We start from the raw sequence: 23,526 nt of genomic DNA, 5'->3' as shown, positions 1-23,526 counted from the left end.
TAAAATACTCAGGCCCCTCTTCAAGCAAATGCAGCTTCATTCAGGAGTTTAAAATTGTGCTTTTTCTGAGGATGCTGAATGGTTACTGTGAAAGAACATAACCTTTGAGGAGAAATAATTGTTGATTATTTTAAAATAATTAATAACTAATCATAATTAGTAATTATGATTAATTGGTGATTATTTTTAAAGCACACTGCTGCTTTGGAGAGGGTAGTCCAGTGAATATTTAGATTATTACTTTTAGATTATACTCACCTTACATGGTATTTCCCTTAGGGGGTGTGTGCTTTTGGGCTCATTTGGAGTGTCAGCAATGAAAAAGGCACAAAGAAAGTCACATTTTCTTTGAAATTGGGGGGTTTTATGGTCAGCAGGATCAGCATTTCACTTCTGTCACATTCTGCACAAAATTTAAGATAATTAGAAAAGAAAAAATCCATTGTTGATCACATTGCTCAGGTCAGTCACTTGCTCAGTTTCTTACGTTGTAGACGTGAAAAAGCCCAGAAACTCATTACGTTGTTTTACAGTCTTCCAAGCAGACAGAAATAGAACTGAATAAGCCAATTTAAAGTGTGACTAACAAAGCACAGTGCAACATAAAGGAAATTACTTCTAAAGAGCATCTGTTTTTAGTGATTTCAGGCACTGTTAGTAATATCGACATATATGTGTATTTCTTGACCATAAATATAAAACACCTTCCTCTGTTGGTGGAACTTTTGGCAAGGTATTTGTTCTCTCTAATGTTGGGCATGTCTAGAAGGATCAAAAATAGAACAGGAGGCAGTATGGGAAGCATACATTTATGCACATACCATGCCCAATCTTAGCCAATAGTGAACTCCCATCTATTTTAATAACCTAGAAAACGAGCTGCTTTTAAATCCCCTCCTGGAAAGAATATCAGCACAAAAATGTGTGACACTTGAGCGAGATTTGAGGAAATTGTTGTGTATTTTGATTCCTTTTTTAAGTGATGGGACTGGAAGGAGCTGGCCTGGTGTGTTTGGAGCACCTGGAAAATTGCAGTTGGCCTGGAACCGCTTGTGTTAAATAAGGTTGAATGATAAATTAAAATAGCAGTCAGGGAGATGCTGGTTTGGACTGAGCTCTGCCGTGGCTTGCAGTGTTAGCCCTGTCCCGTTGCTGCCAGTGGGATTGTTCCCAGGGAGAGGCACAGAACAGGAAGGAAAGGTGCTGCACAGAGCAGGTCACACCACTCTGGCCACACACACACACTCCTGGAATGCACAGAGGGTGTGGATTCTGTTACCTCTTCCTTGGCCATTCAGACAGGGGGAAGGGACCTGAATTTCTTTTTTTATTTTACTATGAGAGATAGAGCAGCCTTGCTCCTGGCTGGCAGTGGGAGGAGCAAGCAGATGAATTCCCAGTTTTAACCCCTTTTTCTGCATTTCGTTGTGTTCCTGGTTCCACCCAAATTGCCACGACCAGCCTCAGTTACCCAGCAAATCTGCAGGCAAATCTCCCCTCTCTCACATACGGCTGTTTCCAAACATGGTCTGTGTGCCATAGTGCAGGGTATGGTTCCTCTGTTGTCTCTGCTGTTCTGGGAGCCCAAAGGAAGCGTGGAGTTCCTTTCCCTTTTAGACAGCACAGGAGTTGCTTCCTTGAGCTGCACCTTCCAGGCAGAGCTGCCCACCAGCTCTCCTGCCTGTGCTGAGCACAGCCCTCATCACTCCAAGCAGGATGAGGTGCTTCCATGCCTTCCATTCCCTCTGTGACTCCTCCACAAACTCTGTCTCCCATTTCCATATGATGAGTCTGAACAGGGTTCAGGAAAAGGATCCAACCAGCTGGAGCTGAACAGAATCTCGGAGTCCTGAGTGAGAGAGACTGGGATTGTACCTCGCCTCCTCTTCTCTCTGTTTGCTGAGGCAGCCAGGAATGCAGTACTGAAACCTCTGACAGCCCCTTCCCATTGCTGTGGGATTAAGAGGGAACCCTCAAGTTTGGAAGAGGGAAAATGCTTGTCTTTGGGGAAAGAACTGGACAGAGATGTTTCAGTGGCTGAAGTCGGTATGAGAAATAAATGTTTCATAAGCATGTCTGACTAGACTGAAATAAAGTGATAAGTAACAGGGCTGGAAGTGCTGCCAATTGTTGTTAAACTAGATAGCTCTGTAATAAATTCAGGTAATTAAACCCAGGAATTTGAGGCGATGGGAGAATTGCACCGAGTGCTTTGTTTTGTTGTCCCTTTCCAACCTCTGCAAATGAAGTGGGATAGTTTGGAGCACCCAGGACAATGAAGGCATGGTTCTGTAGGGCCTACCACAGAGCCCAGCAAATTTTTATTCTTGCCCTGTTCTGAACCAACCTGATGACAAGATAAGAAAAGTTCTAAATGCAGGAGAAGCTGAAAATGGAACAGATAGCAGCTGAGAAATTGTCAATGGACTAAAATTCAACTCGGGGTACTTTTATGCTTGTGCTGTTTCAAAGGTTTAACCAGGTCTGCCCTTTCTCTTTTTGCAGTAGTGGTTGAGGTCACTGGTCATGCCCATGTTCTTCTGGCTGCATTTGAAAAGGTAAATGAGGTGGTTTTTTTATCCCTCTGTTCCTGTTCTTGTGTATGTAAACATTTCCACAGGTCATTAGTTTATATTTATATAACACTTGGCACAGCAGAGTCCTGGCCTGTGACTGGGCTTCCTGGGTGCTCCTGTAGTACAAAGAATCATTTACAGCAGCTCCTGTGCAGCCTGTAATTATCATTTGTACCTGAGCTGGTCACTCAGGGAATGGTTTCCTGTGTGTGGAGAGGGTGTGTTCCCATGGAGGGTGGAAGGTGTTGGCCTTGGCTGCTGCCATGCAGTTTTCCAGGGCCTCATGATTTTTGCAGAACTGGATCTGCTGTGTCCAGACTCTGCTGCACCACTGTTAGGCCTGAGTTTATGCACAGGACCAAGCCCTCTTGGAAGGACTGGGATGCATCTGTAAAGACTGAGCTCCACTGCTTTTGAGTGGTGTGCTTGATGTAACTGACCCCTGCCTACATGGTAAGGCTAAGCTGTATGCACAAGCCTTGATAACAAACTCTCTTCCCGTGGTAACTGGAGCCTGAAAACAGTTGCAGTATCTATAACTGGGCCTGTCCATAGCATAACCCTGTTGTGTCTGGTTATGGTAATACTGCAGACACGTTTCCTCGGCAGGTGATACTTGGAGTGACATGCTGACGTGAGGCAAGAGGTGCTGCAGCAGAGCTGGAAATGTAGAGGGGAGCAGCATCAGTGCTGTGCTGTTGGAAATTCCCCACTTCCCAGCTGGCAGGTGGCTGACTTCTGTATCTCAATCTGCCTGGTTCCTGCCAGGTCCTAATTCTGTTCCTCTGAGGTAGATAATGTGGATGGTGACAAGCTGAGTCAGAGGGCATGGGAAGCACAGTCAGTCCTAAGGCAGCCATATGGCTGGAAGATGCTCTAAGTGTTCTAGGTGTTTTTTTGTTGGACTTGGTCTGTGAAGAAAATGAGTTTTCCCCTTTTAGAAAGGCTGCTCTGAGCATTGGCTTTGTAGGTAGCTTTACTCCTGGCAATTGGACATCTGTCAGAAATGAGATGGAGTCAGCTGCAGCACCCCTAGGATCAGGGCAGGGATATAATTGTAGTTTCCTCTGGCTGATGTGAGAGAACAACACACTGGAATCCTTCAGTCATAGTTCAGCCACTTCTTATCTCTCATCTTCCGCTGAATACTTAAAACAAGATTAAAATCTTCCTTTTAATAAAAAGTCACAAGGCAAAGTACATGTTGAGTTCTTCATCCTCCCTGTTTGGTTAAAATATATTCCCCATCCTTAGAGTAATTGCAGCTTTTGAAGTGTAGGTCCATAAATCCAGGGGAGGTCCTTGATAAATGAGCGCTGCTGATCCCCAGAGCTGTTCAGAGGGAAGACAGACCAGCAGGACTTGGTAACTTGCTCTTTGTATGTATCTTTAAGATCAAAAGGATAACCTTGATCCTGTATGTAATCTGACTTTGCAGCTCCTCCAAAGGCAGAAACTTGTTTGCATGAAAGCAGGACTGTTTTGTCTGGGGTGCAATGTTGTTGTCCCTTCCTTCTGAGACTCCTTCAGCAAACAGATGCAGATCTGCAGCTGTTCACAGGACCTACTGGAGCATCCCCTGAGTCTCCTTTGCTGCTCTCTAGGCTGTGGCAGGGGAGTTGGTTTCTTTCAGTTTAGTGGCCCTTGTGGATGATGTGGAAAGTAGAACTGGCACACTACTCCCATCATTAATTTTGGCACCAGGCATGCACAGAATTGTTCCAGCTGTGCCTGCTGCCACTGAGCCAATGAAAGGCTTGCAGCTCTGAGGATGTGGAGCACGTGGGACTTGTTTCTGACTCTATCCAGTGGGCAAACCTTGTTCTCAGCCTCATGGCAGCCCCCTTGCTCTGTCAGGGTGCTGGCCTTCAGTGACTCTGTCACTTGATGTTATTTAGGGTGTTAACAAATATCCCCTGCCAAGTCTTGCTGGACTGGCTGAAGAAGTGTCTGCACCCAGATGGACTGCTTGCAACCTGAAAGCATCCAGTGTGCCAGGGCAGTTTTGTGTGTGCTCTGACCCACTTCAGCCAGGTTTAACTTGAGCCAAGTCCATCTGGCTCTGCACTGGAGCAGACCAGTAGCGCTTTGATACCCTGTTCCACTAACTCTGCTGGGAGGGACTGCCATCCAGGCTGTCCTGCTGATACACACCCCACCTCCCCTTAGCTAGCAGACACATCTCTGAAATGAGTCAATTCTGATTTGTATACTTCATCTATTTAATGCTTTTTTTTTCCCTGCTAGCACGTTGATGGCAGTTTTTCTGTGAAACCGCTTAAACAGAAGCAGATCGTAAGTACCTGTTTCCTGTCTACTCTTGGTTAAAGACTTTCTGGTGTCCCACAGGTGCCTGGCTGTACCCAGTGGGAAGGTTTGGTGTTCACTGAGAGCCTGAGATCTCACCTCCTTAGCTCAGATATCACAAGCAAAGGCAGCAGTGTGCTGGCAACCCTTAATTTTGCCGTTTCGTCCCCCATCCTGGTGTGGTGCAATGTGCAGAAGCTGAGTAGTGCCTTATCGAGACTGGGGTTGCATCCAGTCCTGCATAGCCAGAAATACATCAGCAACTGCAAACTGCTACAATTGCCAAGAATTTCAGCTTCTAAAAAGAAATCTGGTAGTGATTCTGCTGCAAGGATCAGCTTGAAATGCCTTCAAGAAAGAGATGAAATTTTGGTGGTCGATCCTCTCAGCTTTAGCTATGTGCTGTGTTTTAGCTTTAAATGAGTTTCACTTTGTCTGCTTACTTGATAGCTAGGGATTTCTGATTTGAATTAAGTACCTTTTACTACAAAGAAGGTCATTAAGTACTTTAGTAAGACACTCTTTGCTCTAAGATGTTAATTCCAGTCCCCGGGTCAGAAAAGAGCTACAAGCACTATCAGTAATCATAGCTCAAGATGGCATTTGGTAATTCTCTGTCTGCCTCACCAAGGCTGTGCAGAGACACATGCCTTGTCCTCAGACTTGCTCATGAAAAGCCACTAATTTATCCCACTGGAGGGGTTTTTTTTTGGGGGGGGCAGTTAATTTTTTTATGTTTAAACCTCTGCTTACATGGTGTAAGTCAGTGTTGGGTTACTGTACACTCTAAGGTAATGTGTGCACCCTTCTCCACTCAGCACTCCAGACTCCCAAAATGGAGGGTTTTGCTGGGAATGGTGCTGTCCAGGGAAGTTCCACCCTACTGCAGGATGGTTAGCTGACTCCTGCAGTGAAACAGTGTGTGCTTGTCTGTCTTCACTGGCAGAGCATGTCACCTTCCCACTCGGTGTTTGGCTGTGGGTACTTCTATTTTGTTGGCAGTCTGTAAAATGTAATGCTTGTGAGTTCTCTCCTGTGGCTTTTGAAATAGAAGGAAGCTCTTGTTAGAAAAAACACACAGCACCACTGAAACAGCATCCTCACCCTTACGAGCACAGAGCAGAGGTGTAGAGTCTATGTCTGGAGTAAACCATCTGTATAACACTGTACATTCTTTGCCATCCCTGCTTTTCTTTTGCATTTCCCTCCCTGCCATTGCCAGGGTTGTGGGTACCTTTTGTGGGTATTGATCAGGAAGCAGCAGTGCATGAGCTGAACTGCTCTGTGCTGAGATCAGTTGAAGTCTAAGCACCAACCTGTCTGAAGAAAGTCAGCATGGATGAATATAAACAGATGGATCAGCAGAAAAACATGACCTGGACTTGGCCAGTGGCTCCATGTGCATCTGCCGAGGCTGTAAATAGCAACGGAAGCCTTTGCAAGGATGACGTGGTGTCAGGGATGGGTTGGAGAAGCATGAAGGTGAAGCATTGTGTACAACCACCTACTCCTTCTTAATTACTCCCTCTCTGAAAAGCTGGAGTTCTTCCTAGTAAGAGCTTTGTTGCACTGCTCACCCTTTCCCTACTGGGACAGAAGCTCCTCAGGATTTTTAGAGGGAAGCAGTCAAAAGGAACGCAGACTCCTGCAGAGACTTGGGCCTCTTTCTTCCTGACCTCTTCTATGCTTTGGGCTGACAACTTCTGCACTCACTGCCACTCATCATGATCCTCTGAAGAGTCAGGATGCTGGAACAAGGCTCTCTTTGAAATGCCAAGTTACAAAAGAACATCTCCCACATAATTGTTCCCAAACTTCCTGGGTGAGTTGTGAGCCGCTGCAGAGGGGTTTGCTCAGCAGTCCAACTGCTGATCTCATTGCCATGAAATGCAGGCCTAGAACAGATTGTCTGTGAGCTGCACACTGAGTTACACAGGGAGATTCTGGAATTAGTTTGTTGTCGCTGCTGTGTCCCAGCTCAGAGCAATTCTGAGCTGGCAAATGGGCTGGATACAGCCAGCTCCTGCCCCCACCTTGGCACGTGTCATCTTCTGCGGCACTGGAATCCCATGGCAAAGCCACTCCTCTTCTGAGCAGTGACAAGAGGAGAGGAGAGAGGCCAGTTAGACGTGGAAATGACAGAGGTCCTGGGATTGGCAAGCTCTTTTCAGCAGCGGGGTGCTGGTGCCTTGGCTTCTCTGCGTGTTGTGAGCTGGACATGGCAGGAGATGGCAGGAAAGCATTTCCTCCCCATGTTTGTGAGATTTGCCTGTTTGGTACCTTGCAACCCTTTTACCTGTCGCAAGGGTTTCTGTGGAGGAACACATCCTGCTCTGGGGAAGCTGCTGTGTAGCACCAGATCACAGAATCACAGAATCATTTAGGTTGGAAAAGAGCAGCAAGATCATCAACTCCAACCTGTGACTGATCACCACCATGCCACGCAGCCCACTCGATCTTTGAACACCTCCAGGGATGGTGACTCTACCACCTCCCTGGGCAGCCTCTTCCAATGTCTAACAACCCCTTCCATGAAGAAATGAGCCTCCCCTGGTGTTACAGATCCCTCTGCAGAGCCTTCCTACCATCCAGCAGATCAACACTCCCACCGAACTTAGTGTTGTCTGTGAACTTCCTGAGGGTACACTTGATCCCCTCACCCGGATCATCAATAAAGATGTTTAACAGGACTGAATCTTGACTGCCTCAGTGCTGTAATTCAGCTGCTCAGGGAGGGGTTGCAGGCACCTGCCAGTTTGCAGAAGTCATGGCTTGGAGTTATCCCAGGTTGGGGCTCTGAGCGACTTCCACCTGTGCCTCAAGCACCTTCTGCCACCACACCCCCAATTTAGAGATGCCACCAAGGGCCTGGGGATGGCAGTAAATGACACTGCACTAACGTAGAGTTATTTTTTGAGTGCTTCTCATGCTTAGGGACATGGTTTGTCTGTTCTCAGTAGCTTTACCTTATGCTGCCAGGGGATGAACAGGGAGGTGATGTGCTGCCACTGGTGTGCCAGCAAGGAGCTGCTGGCACAGGCCATCTGCTGAGGTTGTAAAAATGGGTGGAAGTTCATCTTGGTTAAAGTTAAGCAGGACCTCACAGAGGAGAGGACCGTGGAAGGCTGCTTTCCTCTGGATTATTTGAGCTATGGGTGTGTTTTCCCTCTAGATGTCTGGGACAAGCAGAGTACTTGTTTTTTAGATTATTTTGATAGCCCAGCTAGCCATTTTTGTTACTCTCTGCTCAGACCAGGCAGGATGGGCTCTACTTTTTGAGCAAGGAGAAACTCATTCTTCCCAGCTGTCCTTTGCAATATTTGTTTCTGTTAACTTTTTCATGTCACTATAGGGGGGAGCTCTGAGTGCAACATGGACATTTGACAAAGGGAGGGAGGGAAGGTGGTCATAAACCAGCAAGGATAGAGCAGCTGTCACTCCAACTGTGGTGTTCTCCCCTAGGTTGACCGGGTGAGCTACCTGCTTCAGGAGATCTATGGCATCGAGAACAAAAACAACCAGGAGACCAAGGTAAAGGTGCCCAGGAGGCTCCCCCAGCTGGGGGTTTCCAGCCTGCATCTTCTGCTTTTGATCTTTACGATGGGGATTGTCAGGGCAATGGGGAGGTGCTTCCCAGAGTCAAGTCTATGTCATTCCTGCAGGCACCAAAGAAGCCCAGGGATGACAGATCATTCCTGGTGTCAGGCCCAAACAGTCAGTGGAGTTGTGCTGAGGTGATTTTGGGCAGCATGAGGATGTTCCCAGGGCTAGGATTGCTAGGAGAGAAGGGCATCAGTGCCCCAGGGGTGTGTCAGAGCACTGATTTTTAGGGCTTGTACAGAGCCAGTGTTGCTGCCTCTCTGCAGTCAAGGCGGTCATGCCTGGTGTCTGTGCTTTGCTCTCATGGCTCCTTCATGTTCTGGTTGGGGGTTCTGCATGTTCCTGTAGTGTCTCAGAGAACTGAGCTCTCTGGGGTTTGCAGTGTCCAGAGACATTCCTTTTGCATTCCTCTTGCACTCCCCAGCAGGAGGGAGCACAGCACCCGTAAGGGATGTGTATGCGTAACCAGAAACGTTTCCCATCTTGAGGCAGGAGCTGCTGCTGGATCCCAGCCTGCTTCACAGCCCTGCACAGGTTATGTGACTGCTTTATTCTTCCTTTAGCCTTTGTAGAGCTGCCCTTTGCTGCCACCTGGGCTGTGGACTGGGCCACCCAGTGCTGGCCTCGGGATCACACTGCTCCAGGGTGTGGAGTCCATGATTAGCAAACCCTGGAGTAGCCACAGAGCAAGACAAGCAGGATTTCCTCTCCAGTGTCCTGCCCAGAGCCTCCTGTGATCCCTGTCTGCCTGTGCCAACACGTAGCACCCGAAGAGGCAGGAGGGAGAAATCTTTTCTAAAATTTTTCTTGCACAAGATCTATTTAACAGGATTCTCTTTGGGCCTTCTGGGGTCTTGTGATGATTCTCTTGATCCAGCAATGTTTGTAGCCCATCAGACAAGTGGCCTGGGGCCATTTTTGTTCTTCCTTATTCAGCAAACCACATGAGTGGGACAGCAAAGAGCCTGCTCTCCCTCCAAAAAAAGGCTGGGTGAGGATGTGGCAGCAGCACAATTGTTGTTTACAGTGAGGTTGCCCATGGTCTGGCATGTGTTAGCCCCAGTGACCAAAGGGGCCCCAGGTGAAGGTGGAGGGTGCCCCATCCTGGGTCATCGTAGTGGGCTCTGACACAACTTCTGTGACATCACTGGGGAGACTGTGGAGTTTTCTGGTGTCAGTCTTATGGTTGGAGAGTGAGTTTCTCCTCCCAGCTTGATCAGTGGCTGTGATCCAATTTGTGGGGCTCTGAGAAAGATGGGTTCAAAGCACATTCACATTGAATGGGTGCACACCTTTACCAGGGTAGCTGTGGGCAGGTGAGCATCCTGGGCTGGTTCTCCTGCAGCTGCATCAGAGCTTGTGCCAGCACAGGAGATGCAGGAGAACCACTCACTTCCTCAGGGACCTGTGGATGCTGGGCTAGACATGGCTGGAATGACAGGCAGCACACAGCTCCTTTTGGGGCTGCTCTCTCTGTGGGGAAGAAAGGCTGGAGTTGCCAGAGTTCACTTCCCTATTGACCCTGGAGCCACCAGGATGGGAGGCAGGAACTTGTTCCTGGTCAGCCTCAGTCAAGGGGATCCCTGCCCCAAAACAGGTCCCCTCTGGGGAAGGACAACTCTGCCATGAATTCACAGTGCAGTGCCCTGAGATGAAGGAGTGTGAGCAGGGCTGTGTGAGCTACATCTTGCTCTCCTTGAGAAACCCCTGCCGAGAGCTGCAAAAAGAGAATTTCCACAGACTTTTGGGTGGGAAATTCCTGCAGGCTCCTGTCCCTTGCCAGTTTGGCATAGCCCCCACCATTCCCATGCCAACCTCTTGCCTCTCCTTGCAGCCTTCAGACGACGAGAACAGTGACAACAGCAATGAGTGTGTGGTTTGCCTGTCGGACCTGCGGGACACCCTCATCCTGCCCTGCCGCCACCTCTGCCTCTGCAACTCCTGCGCTGACACCCTGCGCTACCAGGCCAACAACTGCCCCATCTGCAGGCTCCGTGAGTCCCCCATGCCCCTTCCCAGGCTCCTGATAATGCAGTGCAGGCTGGGAGAAGGAGCCTCTTTTATGTCCCCCTCCCCAAGGCTCAGCATCGCACGTGCTGCTGCTCTCACTGGCATCTGAAGATTCTCAGCACCTAAAATAAATGTCCTGAGACAGGAGAGGAGAATGGCTCTCTGTCCAGTGCCTCCCCGGCCACTCGCCCTCTCCCTGGGGTGGATCTGAAGGTGCAGGTGCTCTGGGCTGTGCCATGTCAGCACTTGTTGTGTTTTGGTGAAGATGATGGAAAATACCCCAAAGGAGGGGATGGAGAAGCTTTATCCTGAGGGTATCTGGCTGAGAGAGCAGCCAGCACCACTGGAGGGCTGTCCAAGTACATAGCATGATTTTTTTCCTTCTGACAACCTTACCCAGATTTCACCAGGAGGCAGAGATGTGATAACAGTCGCTTTAGAGTCCTTTGCTCTGCCAGGAGTTAGGAGGATTTGCTTAACCCCTGCATTGCTCAGCTCTCAAAAGATGGAAAAAATTAAATACATGTTTTGATACTCAGGCAGCATTTGCTGAATTCTGTGTTTTTTCTCAAAAGCACAGAGGCACAGGAGGCCCTTGAGAAATTTGTGTTTTTGCTGGAAGAGGCAGAGTGTGTATTTTACCCTCTGGTCTCTGATGTATTTGATTGTTTCTAACTGACAATTCTCAGGAAAAGAAATAAAGAGCCTAAGACGGATGTTCAGCCTGAGAAATTAAGTCCAGACAGTCCAAACATGGCAAAGAGCAGTAACCAAAAGCAAGATCCCACCAGAGGAAGTGCCAGACAGCCTTCACTATAAGTAGCACACCATAAAACACAGGAACAGCATTGTCTCATCTGCAGGCTGCAGGGGAGTGGGTTGTATTTGTTTGGAAAATGCCCCCATCTCAGACTTCCTGGGAATCTGCTTCTGGGGAGTGCAGAGGCAGAAAGGATAGATTTGTACCTCTGTTCTCTGGCTCTAGGCTGATCTTGAAGGGGCTGAGTGCAACAAGAACTAGGGAGATGCCTGGCAAGTTCCCACAGCTGCATCAGAACAGATGTCTGCGCCCTTGGCACAGGGGAACAAACAATATTAAAGATCTGCAAGATAGAAGAGATCTGCAGGGAGTGGAGATCAAAGCTGTGGTGGTGGGAGGACTGAGGGGTGGCTGTGCTGCAGGCAGGAGTACAGCCACTAATCCTCCAGCTGGAGCCTTTCACTACCACAGCTGGACTCCAGGGCTGAGGTTTGTGGGGCCTGAAGGAACCCAGAGGGGTTTTAATGAGTCCCCCACCCAACCTGTAGCATGCAGTGCACTCCTGAGGCCGAGCTCATGTTTTTCTTACTGTGGTGTTGTGACCTACCCTTTAGGGGAACTTTTCTGGGCCTCTACACTTGTACAGTACCTGAATTACCCTGTCCATGACTGTACTGGGGCAGGCAGTGCCTGTTCTCCACAAGGGCTCTGTGTACCCAGACTTTTCAGCCAGCTGATCCCTTCCCTGTGTAGATCAATGGACTGTAAGCCTGACCCCATCACTTGGCTTTGGAGTGCTCCATGGCCCAGCTCCCCGTGCACAGGGGAGCTCCCTCATGCCAACAGTGTGTCTGTGGCAAGGTGAGGAGCTCTGGCATGGCCTGGCCCTGCTGGGCTGTGCAGTCACCACCTCCTGTTCTCTCCTAGCCTTCCGTGCCCTGCTGCAGATCCGGGCAGTGAGGAAGAAGCCAGGGGCTCTGTCGCCGGTGTCCTTCAGCCCTGTCCTGGCACAGAGTGTGGACCATGATGAGCATTCTGTAAGTACCTGGTGACCCCTGTACAAAGCCTGGGCACTGGTCTCAGCCTGAGCCAGCGGCTGGTGGGTGCATGAGTTGTTTGGCCTGATGGCTGGGGGCCCTGGGACCTCAGGAGGTTTGGTCAGACCCTCCACTGAGGGCTTCCCAAGCAGTGTCGCCTTTTGTATCAACCTGCTAGACTGCCATGGGTTAGTAACACAACTGGATTGGAGGAAACAAAGCCACAGAAACCTCAGGATGAGAAAGTTTCTTGTTGCCTGGCCCAGCAGAAAAGTGGCAGACTCTGGGCATGGCAGGGTGGGAGCTGGGAAAACAGGGCAGAGGGGTTCCAGCTGGACTTGCACACACATCTGTGTGGCAGCACACGGATGAAATGCACTTGGCACTGGGGTTCCCAGCGTGGGAGCAGACAGGCCTCCTTGTGGCAGCTTCCCTGGGTGTCTTGGCACGCATCTGAGGGAGTGTGGGATGGGAAGTGTTGTGGTGGCCTCAGGGCCCAGTTGCATGTCCCCAGTGTGGTGAGGGCAGCAACTCATTGCCTGAGCAATGCTGTTGCACAGCTGGCTCTGCTGAGACACCAAGATTAGAGTGAGGAGAAGGAGAACAGCATCTAAATCATCCTACAGGCTTTCATGGGAACAGATACTGTCACAGAAAAAGGCTGGGTTTATCCATCTGCCCTCTGCTGCCTTCAGCTAGGGCTGAGGAATAGGGTGGTGGAGAAGCCCCGAGGGTTGTGGTGAAGCAGAACATGGTGTATGGAGGACACGGGTGCTGTCACCTGCAGCAAGGTGAGGAGATGCTGTGTGTCTCTTCCTGTCACTAACCTCAAGAAACAACTTCTTTAAAACATGGTTTTCTCTTGACAGCGCCCCTTTAAACCCCTTAAGGTGAGCTCTGTCTCCCTGCCCAGCAGGAAGCCTAGAAGGGAAGTAAGAACAGTAAGTGGACTCGGCTGGTTGCACTTGACAGTTCTCTGCCAGCAGCGTCACCTGCACATGACAGTGTTACACACAAGGGCTTGCTGACATGCTGGGTTTGGCCTGTGCCCCTGCCAGGCTGTGACACTCCACATCCTTCACATTGGCAGTGAGATGCTCACACCCTGCACAGAAGATCACTGACATCCCTGGTTTGCCTGTGGAGGAACAAGCAAGGAGGAAGCAGCTTGGCATAGGGGTGCTGAATCTCAGGGACTGTCCTCTGGCTGATTTATGGTTCCTGGCCAAGATGTTTTTACAGCTTCATAGGAATGTGGACAAGCTGCAGTCCCCACAGCTCACCTAAAAGCTTCCTTGCACTTACCTCATCCCCTTGGCAGTTTGGTGTGGGCACATCTTGGTGCGGTTTCTGGTGCTGAGCTGTAGAGGTGCAGTTGGAGCTGGTCTTGGATTCAGGAGCACTGGCTGTGACAGGCTGGTTTGCTTTTATGGAAACAGGAAGGATGGAGCTTGTCTTGGTTGGGACCCTCTGAATTGGTTTGGGAGTGTGTAACTGGACTGCTATGCTGGGGACAGCATGAATGGCAATCGTGGGGGTCCAGGAGCTGGGAAGGGGAAAGGTGAGGGAGCCCCCAGGCCAGGAAGGCTGCTTGTGCCCTCTTTGTTTACTCCCATCAAATACAGCCATGGCTGTCATCTCTGTCAAGGAGGTTGCGGTTTTCTTTTGCTCAAGCCAGCTCAGATGCTCAGCCTTGTAGGAACGTGGCTTGCTGGGCTTGTCAGGTCTGAAGAAAACCTGGTGCTGGGTTCAGGTTTGAACCCATTCTGGCTCTCTGCAAGGCTCCCACAGGGACTAACAATGTTCCTGGGTGTGTGGTGTGAGTGTCCCAGAAGGGAGTGGTGTCTCAGTGAAGGTGTCGTAGCTACCGGCTGGGAAATCCTCCTCCAGCCTCTGAGCTGTGCCGTGCAACCTGAGCTTTCACCACAGCACCCCAAATGGGCAGCCTTTGAACCCTCAGGGCCTGGTCTGCACAGCCAGGAGAAAAAGTCCCAAACATGATTCAAAGGGGGTTTGTCTCCCTGACTTTTCTGTCCACAAAATAGCACAGCTGAGCTGCTGTCTGCAGATAAAAGGCTTTTTGGAGATGGCTTTTGGCCCCACCACCTACAGCTGGCAGCAGCTGAGAACCCATTCCTTGTTTAGCTGAGCTGTTTATCTTCAAAGCTCATAACCATCACAGGACCAATGTGGGTCGGTGATTGACCCCAGGTGCCACTCATTCTTCCTTCCCCATCAGACCTAAGTCCTCCAGTGACCACAGGTGAGTCAGTTCAGCACTCAGCTCACAAAATTAGTGGCTGTGTTGGAACAGGCTGCTGGGCAGGCTCATCTGCAGCTGTGTGACTGGGACATGGGGCACACAGAAGCTGTGGAGGTTCATGGCCAGGCTTAGCAGCACCGTGCCATCCTCTGTACAACTTAGAACCACCTCCTTAAGGACACAGGGCTGAAACAGCTCAGTTTAATGTAGGCTGGACTGTTGCAGTGTTGCCTCTTGATTTGCTGGGCTGAGCTGCCTGTGGCCTCCTGGGTTGCGCATAAACCCCATTTGTCCCTGTGTCCACAGTCTTTATGATCAGGAGGATTTTTGGAGTTAAATTGGTTGATTTAATGGCTTTGCAAGGGTCGCTTTGACTGGCAGCTTTGTGATTTACAGAGGGAATGGGAATTGGTGTGGTTTTCCTTCCTCCTTATGGGTTTAGTGGTTCTGTGATCCCTTTCCTGCCTTTTAGCAGAGGTGACTGTGCAGGGAGCCAGTGTTAACAGCTGAGAGGACACAGGAGAAATGGAATTGGCGTAGGCTTCAAGAACCATCTCACATGCTCCCCTCCTTCAGCTCTGCCTTGTTGACACTGGCGATGCTGTGAAACAGCTGCATGTTCCATGGCTGGGAGCACAACTGGGATGTGCCTTGAGCTGGAAGGGTCTCTGATCCATTGGAGGAGCTTTCAGGGGACAAAATCCAAACATACTTTATAGCAGCTTTTTAGGAGCCTGCTTTCTCACCCTCCTTGCCCAGCTCTTGAAAGCACTGCTCTGGGAACTTGCCTGGAGCATTGCCAGCATTACAGCCCTGAGGGGAATGTGTGGCTGTTGCTGGGGAGGGAGCCAAGGTGTCCTGGAGAGGTGGCTGTGGGGATGAGCTGCCTGGGGGGGGGGGGGGGGGCCGGGGGCTTCCAGCCTGGTGATATTTTCCTAACATCCCCCCTCCTTCTCACCCACAGAGCTCTGACAACATCCCCCCAGGCTACGAGCCCATTTCCCTGCTGGAAGCGCTGAACGGCCTTCGCTCGGTGTCCCCCTCCATCCCCTCGGCCCCTCTGTACGATGAGATCAGCTTCTCCGGGGTGGTGGACGGGATGCCTCCCGCCAGCCGCCCGCTTGTGGGCATGGACAGAGCCCTGGAGGGTGGCCACCAAAAGGGCAAGCGCAGCAAGTCTCCAGACAGGTCAGCAGGGCACAGGGTCCACTCCTTTTGCAAGTCCTGAAGCTTGGTGGCCACACGCACTGGGAGCCAGGAGAGGGCTCTGGCTGGTCCCATCACAGCTAGCACAGCTAACTCAGAATTTTAGGAGGCCAGCAGGTACTTGTGCCAGGGAGAGAACTGGGACATTGTCCTTGTGTTCAACCTGAGGTTACAGCTCTGTCACCAAAAGAAAGAGGATTTTTAACAAGGAGAATTTAATCACAGAATCACAGAATGGTTTGGGTTGGAAAGGGCCATAAAGCTCATCTCGTTCCAACCCACTGCTGTGGACAGGGACACCTTCCACTATTCCAGGTTGCTCCAAGCCCTGTCCAACCTGGCCTTGGACATTTCCAGGGATAGGGCAGCCACAGCTTCTCTGGGCACCCTGTGCCAGGGCCTCATCACCTCCACAGTAAAGACTTTGGATGGAAGTGTCTCCTTCCCAATGCACTTAGTCCTTGAATTTACATTTGATGTCCAGACCTTACTGGGTTTCAGCTTTCCGTGGAGCTCCTCAGTAGCAAAGGAATGGGGAGAGGAGTGAGCTGAATTTCAGAGCACAAAGTGCTGCACTGAGATCCTGTAGTTCTTGTCTGAAGGCTCCTCTGTTGGCCCTCTGATGGGGGGTTTAGGTGAGGATACAGGGCTGTTCAGATCAGATCAGACTGGGTTTGTTCCTGGCATTCCTCACTGTGCTCCAGCCCAGATTTTTGCCTGGGAAGGGAGCCCTGAAAGTGTGAGGAGCAGTGTGGGACCTGGGCCTCATGTTGCTGTGCCAAAGTTTGGCACCACTTGGCTCTGTCCCACCCTGCTGCTGCTGCTCTCCATGTAGCCAATACCGAAGGCTCTGGTGAATTCAGCTCCCTAGTCTGAGCTCCTGCCCATGAGAGTTGGCTTGTGCTGCCTCCAAGTCCTCCAGGCCCCAGGGTGCTGGCAGCTCCCTGCAAATGGAGTTTCTCTTGCTGCAGCACACTACGGTCCCCCTCATCCCCAATCCATGAGGAGGATGAGGAGAAGCTCTCCGAGGACTCTGACTCGCAGGCGGTGCTGAGCGGGGGTGAGCTGGTCCTGAGGGAGACCAGCTCTCCAGAGGTAAGTGTGTGCTCTGCTGGGGGGGCTTCTGAGCCAGAGCTCCTCTTGGGGGGGCTTCTGGGACATGGGAAGTGACTGCTGAAGGGCCATTGCCCAGAACCAAGAGTCTTGGCTGCTTTATTTACCCCTAGGGCTCCATGGGGAAGGAGGTAGCCACTCCCTATGCTCCTGACACCTCTTTGGGAGTGGAAAACCACTCAGCTGGAGCCGTGGCAGAGCTGACCTTCCCCAGCATCCTGGGCGAGCCCAGCAGTGTTTGGGGCAGGGGTGGGAGCTGGGCCTTAGGAGCTTCCAGTGCCCACTGCTGGTAAGACCCCTCCATCCCAGCCTTTGGTGCTACAGCACTGGGGGCAGCCCCCTGCTCCTGCCCTGGAACAAGCCCTGGCCCCATCTAAGCTCCCTGGAGAAAGCCAGAGCAGGAGAATGGCACAGCAAAGGCCTCCAGCTGCAGAAGTAACCTGTGCTGTCCCTCCTTACAGAGCGTGGCAGGGGAAGAGATGGAGGAGGCCTCATCGGTGCAGCAGGGTAGGTGTGGGTGCAGCCAGACCTCGGCTCAGTGTTCAGTGCTGTTGTGGTGGGACAGGGACAACTGGGGAATGAACAAATGAGCTCTGAAACATGCAGCCCCCTAAGTCCATCTCTTGAGGCTCTGTGCTTCACCAGGGAAAGGTCTTTTCTTGGAGGCGAGGGAGCAAAATCCACAGATCTCCCTGGTGTATTAGCTAAGCATCTCACCTTGCTCTGAGCTTTACTGAAGTAGAGCTTTCCATGCCATGGGCTCTCCTTGCAACACTGAGAACACCACTGAGGTCCTGGTGAGAGCATCCACAGTACTGGGCACACAGGATGGGTCTCTGGGTCTTTGGGATGGGTCTCTGGTGCTCAGCCAGGACCCAGAGGGGACAAGGATGGCGTGAGAGAGAGTGATGGGCACGTTTTGGGCCACAAGGCTGCACGTGAAGAGGTGGCCCTTTGGCACTGTGACCTGGGCCAATCTGACTGGCACTCCTGGGACATCAGCTGGGCTGGAGGGACCTGGGGAGCTTCCTCACATGGACCTCGACCCACCCTGGCCGTGAGCCCCCGCGGTGCTGTGCTGGGGGCTGAGGGGCCGCGCTCTCGGCTGGTTCCAGGTAGCCGCCCGCCCTCGGTGGAAGATGTGCTGCAGGACGGCGGCTGCGGCGAGAGCCGGAGCCTGACGCGGTCCGAGAGTGACGCCCCGGTCGATGTCTTCCTGCCAGGTAACGGCCGTGCCGTTGGGGCCGGAGCTGCCACAGTGGCTCCAGGGCCAGGGGGGTTTGTGGAGCTGTGCTCCGCAGCCCTGGGATGGGACTGGAGCGCTCCTGCCCGGTGCATGGGCTCCCGCTTCCTCCCAGTGGGCAGAACGAGCTGTGGGCAAGGGGGGCTTACACAGAGGTAACTTGGCCCCCCTTCTCTCTCCTCCTCCCTCACCCTTGTGTCTCTGTCCTTCCCCTCCTTTCTTCTCTTGGGCTGCAACCACTCCATGGCACAGTTCTGTGTTACAAAGGCCTCCTGTGCGCTCCCAAATGTGCTCCTGCTTTTGGGTGAGGGAGGGGAACCATCTGGGCCAGCTGCTGGGGAACTGGGGCAGTGTTGTCACGGCGGGGAGGGTCCCGGTGTGCCGTGCTCTGAGCACACCCATGGGACACTGCGCTGTCCTCACCTCTGACTGTTGTCATTGCAGCCTGTTTTCTTCCGTAGAGTCGCAGTCTGTTCTGAGTTACCTCTCTAATGTCTCCTTCCCTCTCTGTCTGCCTTCCTCCCTCCTGTCTTGGGCAGCACTGGGTCCTGATTCCTGCTCTGTTGGTATAGAGGAGTAAGCTGGTACGTCTTCTCATTCTTCTTATGCATCCCTATTGTGTGGGGCAGCAAGGCCCTCCTGGGAATGCTGGCAGAGAGCGGGGATGGGGCTGGTCCTGGCCATCGGGGCAGGGACGGAGGGGCAGCAAACCAGCCAGGCTGCACTGCTGGCTCTGTCCTCACTCCCTTCCCATTCCTGGGTGCCCCTGGGTGCCAGGATGCCAAGCAGGGCAGCAGAAACCACTCCCCACTGGCTTCTGCTGTGCGTGGGCTCTGCTGCCTCCTGGGCACCGCGAACATCCAGGCCCCTGCTGGCTTCTCCCAGGCTGTGGCAGATAGTGTCCCCCCTCAGTGTCCTGTGTCCCCCCTGTGACACTGAGCCTGCAGCTGAGGGCCTGCAGCATTGGCTCCAGCCCTATCTCCTGTGGTCAGTCCAGGCTAGGAGGGCTGGCTGAGCACCCTGCCAGGGCTCTTTGACGCCAGGGCTCCGTTACTGAGGCTGAACTCGCTTTTCCTCACCCAGGCTCATCCGACTTCACCAAGACGCTCCCCGTCCGCGGCACCGGCAGCCCCACGCAGCCCCTTCTCTTCGAGCAGACCCGTCTGCACCTGGAGGACGAGCAGAGCCTCTCGTGAGCGGGGCCGGACCCTGCCCGTGCCGCCGGACCCCGCCAGGCTCTCCCGGGGACGCTGTGTGGGGTCTCGCACCGACACGGTTTCGGCACAGCCCGTGCATGTTTCCTGGCGGTGGGTAGGGGCTGGTGTCGTGTTTTTACGTGGGAGGTGTCTGTGGGGGCCGGGGCGGGGCGTTTGGGGTTCGAGTCGGCCGATGAAGGACACTACCGATGTATATTTTGTACTTACCGAGCACAGCCCTTTGCTGTCACTGCCCCTGTACATAGCTGTGGCCCTCCCTGCCTTGCCGGGGCGCAGGGCTCCGCGGGAGCGGGGGAGCGCGGGGGTCAGCCCCAGCCCACCCCGAGGCAGGGGGTCGTGGAGGTCAGCCCCGTCCCAGCCCGTGCGGGGTGACCCCCGCGCCCCCCGTTCCCGCAGAGCCCGGCGCTGCCCACGCCGTGTGCCTTGTTCTGCTTCTGCGGGGGGTCCCGGGGCACATCCCCCCCACCTCCCCGTCTATGTTTGTAGTAATAAACCCGTGGAGCAGCCACGCGAGTCCGTGTGCACCGGGGGAGCCGGGGGGGAGCCGGGGGGCTCCGGCCGCGTCTGCGACGGGCGGGGCGGGGGGGGGGAGGGGCTGAGGGGGCGGGGCCAGGCTGGAGGGGCGGGGCCCGGGCGGGGCGGGGCCAATGGGCGCAGTGCCCGCGCGGGTGGGGGCGGGGCTACTGCGGAAGGGGCGGGGCCAGCGCAGCGGGGCGGAGATTGACGTGAGGGGGCGGGGCCAGGGCACGGGAGGCGGGCTCGTGCGTTCCCGCCCCCGCCTCCTTCCCGGCGTTCTCTGCGGCGCCCCTCCTTTCCCCCGCGCTTCGCTGTGATTGGCCGCGCGCGCCGTCGGCCCCCGCGCGCGCCGCTGCCCTAATAAGGCGAGCGGCGCGCGCAGCCGTTCCCGCCCCTCATTGACCGCCCGCGGGGGGCCCCGCCTCTGGCGCGCGCGGGGATTGGCGGGCGCCGCCGAGAGCCCATTGGCCCTGCGGCGCGCGGCGCGCTCCCATTGGCTGAGGCGGGCGGCGGTCCCGCCCCCGAGGCGCCGTGGGCGCGGCGCGTGCGCGGAGCGGGCGGCGGTGGCGCGAGGCGATGGCGGCCGTGGGGACGATGGCGGCCATGGGCCCGCTGCCCGCCATGGGCGCGCTGCCGCCTCTGCCCACGCTCGGCGTGCCCGGCGTGCCCGAGCTGAAGCCGCTTACGCGGTACGAGGCGATGCGGCTCGGCCCGGGCTGGAGCCACTCGTGCCACGCCATGCTGTACGCGCCCAACCCGGGCATGCTGTTCGGCCGCATCCCGCTGCGCTACGCCGTGCTGGTGAGGGGCGGGCGAGGCCGCGCCGGGCCGTGGCTGGGACCAGGGCGGGGGCGGGCGGGCCCTCGGGCTGGGTCGGGGCGGACTGGGCTGGGTCGGGCCGCGGGCTCCGGGGGCGGCGGGCTGAGGGGCGGTGGCTCCGCGGTAGTTCCCGTGCAGGGTGGTAGTATCAGGCTGGGCCCGAGCCCGGGGGGGAGCCCCCGGGCCCGCGGGTTTGTGCGGCCGGGGCGGAGAGCCCCGGCGGCCGGGCCGCTGTCGGTGAATGGTCGTGGATGCGCCGGAGCTGGAAGGGCCGCGACGGAGCGGCCGCGACGCCTCCCGCGCTCCTCCGGCTCCTCCGGAGGCCTCCGTGACGCCCCCTCGCCCCCCGCCGGGGGCCGCGCCGTGCCCCATTAACACCCTGCGCCTCTATTGCAGATGCAGATGCGATTTGACGGACTGCTGGGCTTTCCCGGGGGGTTCGTGGATCGCCGTTACTGGTCCCTGGAGGACGGTCTGAATCGGGTGCTGGGCTTGGGTTTAGGCTGTGTGCGCCTGACGGAAGCTGACTATCTGTGCTCGCACCTGACAGAGGGGCCACATCGCGTGGTGGCACACTTCTACGCCAGGCAGCTCACCCTGGAGGAGCTGCACACCATCGAGATCAGCGCGGTGCATTCCCGAGACCACGGGATGGAGGTGGGACACCCGGGAGGGGTGTGCGAGCTCTCAGTTAGCCCAGGGAAGGCACCGCTTCCCTCCTGGGTCTGCCGGGCTGCCCTGGCCAGCCCGGCCGGGGAATGCACCGCAGGTAGAGCTGCCGGCGGCAGGTGCCCGCACCGCCCGTGGCATCGGCGTTAGGAACTGTGGCCGGGGTCGTGCCGCAGGCTCTGGAGCATAGCGAGCTCGGGCTCCAGCCTTTCCCGGTGTCCACCCACGCAGGGACGAGCCCCGTGTTACCGCTCGGCCTCAGGATGCAGGCGAGGGCCATTTGCAGCTGGGGGGGGATCTCCCCCTGCCCTGGGCTGAGTGCCCCGGACTGGACCGTGACCTCGGTGTGGTGATGTCGCTGTGACCCGAGTTCCTCCCGTGCGGGAGGCACCTTCCTCCTCCCGGGCAGCCAAGTGCGGCTGATGGCCGGGGCAGAGCGCGAGAGCCAGGGGCTCCCCGTGCGCCCACGGGGCGCTCGGTGGGTGTCGGCAGCCGTGTGAGCAGAGGCAGAGGGCTCTGGGTTGTGGCCTGGTTGAGGGGGACTCATGGGTCAGTCGTGGTGTCCCCACGCAGGGCAGGGCTGGAGGGGAAAGTGGGACTCCTCCCCATAGTGGGCTGGGGCAGCGGGATCCCCCCAAAGGGGCAGAAGGGGGAGCAGAGCCAGGGCTGGGCTGAGGGGATGGGCAGGGAGAGCAGGGGCCTTGGTGGGGTTTGGGAAGGGGCAGTGAAGGGGCTCAGTGGGGCTGAGGGCAGGCAGGGGCAGGGGCTGGTGTGGGAGGGAGGGGCAGGACCTGGCACAGGGGCAGGGCAAGCCTGGGCCAAGGGCTGGCGGGCACTGGGTGAGGGTGTGGGGCAGAGGGGGGTGCAGGGCGGGGGGGCTGGTGCTGCCGTGGCCCCTGCTGAGCTGTGCCTGTGCTGTTGCAGGTTATGGGCATGGTCCGTGTCCCACTCTACACCCAGAAGGATCGCATGGGCGGGCTGCCCAACTTCCTGGCCAACTCCTTTGTAGGAACCGCCAAGTTCCAGCTCCTGTTTGCCCTGAAGATCCTGAACATGGTGCCGGAGGAGAAGCTGGCCGAGGCGGTGGCTGCCACGCAGAGGCCGAAGAAGGCGGCCATCGACCAGGCTGGAGGGGCAGCAGGACACCTGCATGTCCACAAGGCAGGCAATGAGCTGGCTAAAGTGGGCAACGAGCTGGCAGAGAGGGCAGAGCACCCGGGTGCAGCACAGGCGGGGGCCGAGCAGCAGCTCGTGGGGCTGGAGGGCCAGGCCCTGGCAGAGCAGCTGGCGGGGGCCGAGGCGCTGGAGCAGCCAGCGGGGCTGGGCGCTGATGCTGTGGCGGAGCAGCCGCTGACAGAGGCGATGGAGTGACGCCGCTCTGTTGGCATTCAATTAAAAGTGGGTGAGCTGAGAGACTTCTAACTTTCCGACCCGTGGCTGGCTGCAGTGGCTGCCCACGCGATCCCACTGCTCAGCCGGGAGGGGTTGGGTTTGTCTAAAGCAGGGAAAAGCGATTTTATTTTTATGGCCATTAAACTCTTAAGCGAGCTTCCCAGATCAACCTGCACAGCCCCTGCAGGGAGTTCATGTGCTTATGCGAGGGCACCAGAGCCTTAGAGTTATGCTTTGATTTCAGGGACACACTGCTGCTGTCAGGTCCCTCTTTCATTTGTAAGGAACAAAACATCTAATTTTTTAAATGCCCTGTCTTGACGTGGCTGTGTTGGCACCGGGCACAGCTGAGGCCTGGGGCTTCTGGTCAAGCACCTCTGCCCATGTTATTGGCCGGGCTCCTGCTTGGGGTGCTGGCACAATGGGGCAGCCATGCCATGAATTCCCTCTGGGGCACTGGGGATGCTCATGTGGGTCCCCACCTGGAGATCTGTGGGAGCAGGAAAGTTGAATAAATGGCTTTGCTGAAAGTTTGGGATCATTCTTGAGGGCTGGTGCAGAGCCTGCAGTGACCCAGAGCTGGGGATGTGCAGGGTGGGGGAGCACAGAGGCCAGGGGTGAAGGGCAGATGTGGGCTGGCTCAGGTGCTACACCACTACACCCTTGAGATTTTGGGCTGCTCCAGAATGCCTTGTGCTCCCCAGGGCTCCAGGCAGGGGCTTGGAGCAGCTTGCCCCAAGTGCAGGAGCACCTCCCAGGCACTGGCTGTGCGCCTGAGGGGCCTTGGTCCTGGCTGAA

General features: G+C 54.9%; 2 protein-coding genes across 7 annotated transcripts in view; both read left to right on the top strand.

Annotated features, from left to right (window-relative positions):
• The window catches only part of MGRN1 (mahogunin ring finger 1), a 50,111-nt gene extending 30,273 nt beyond the window's left edge, over window positions 1-19,838 (top strand). Inside the window, exons 7-18 of one of the 6 annotated variants that reach the window (XM_042037091.1) lie at window positions 2,506-2,558; window positions 4,824-4,871; window positions 8,346-8,414; window positions 10,318-10,477; window positions 12,181-12,290; window positions 13,160-13,231; window positions 15,518-15,741; window positions 16,731-16,854; window positions 17,334-17,379; window positions 17,988-18,095; window positions 18,688-18,699; window positions 19,199-19,286. In XM_042037091.1, the coding sequence (XP_041893025.1) occupies window positions 2,506-2,558; window positions 4,824-4,871; window positions 8,346-8,414; window positions 10,318-10,477; window positions 12,181-12,290; window positions 13,160-13,231; window positions 15,518-15,741; window positions 16,731-16,854; window positions 17,334-17,379; window positions 17,988-18,095; window positions 18,688-18,695 (1,022 nt within the window). In that variant the 3' untranslated portion in view covers window positions 18,696-18,699; window positions 19,199-19,286. The other 5 variants (XM_042037089.1, XM_042037087.1, XM_042037093.1 and 2 more) reach the window with 5 other exon arrangements.
• Window positions 19,839-20,390: 552 nt separating this feature from the next.
• On the top strand, window positions 20,391-23,258 carry NUDT16L1 (nudix hydrolase 16 like 1). Its single transcript, XM_042037009.1, has 3 exons — window positions 20,391-20,649; window positions 21,064-21,324; window positions 22,261-23,258. Exons 1-3 carry the CDS (start codon window positions 20,425-20,427, stop codon window positions 22,705-22,707), a joined length of 933 nt encoding a protein of 310 aa, XP_041892943.1. The 5' UTR covers window positions 20,391-20,424; the 3' UTR covers window positions 22,708-23,258.
• The last annotated feature ends 268 nt before the right edge of the window (window positions 23,259-23,526 follow it).

This window comes from Corvus kubaryi, unplaced genomic scaffold (assembly GCF_017639235.1).
Source record: "Corvus kubaryi isolate FWS band 111438036 unplaced genomic scaffold, C.kubaryi_AGA036_p1.0 37387, whole genome shotgun sequence".
Lineage (NCBI taxonomy): Eukaryota > Metazoa > Chordata > Aves > Passeriformes > Corvidae > Corvus > Corvus kubaryi.
The sequence above is the reverse complement of the archived record's forward strand: the minus strand, read 5'-3'. Positions and strand labels throughout refer to the sequence as shown.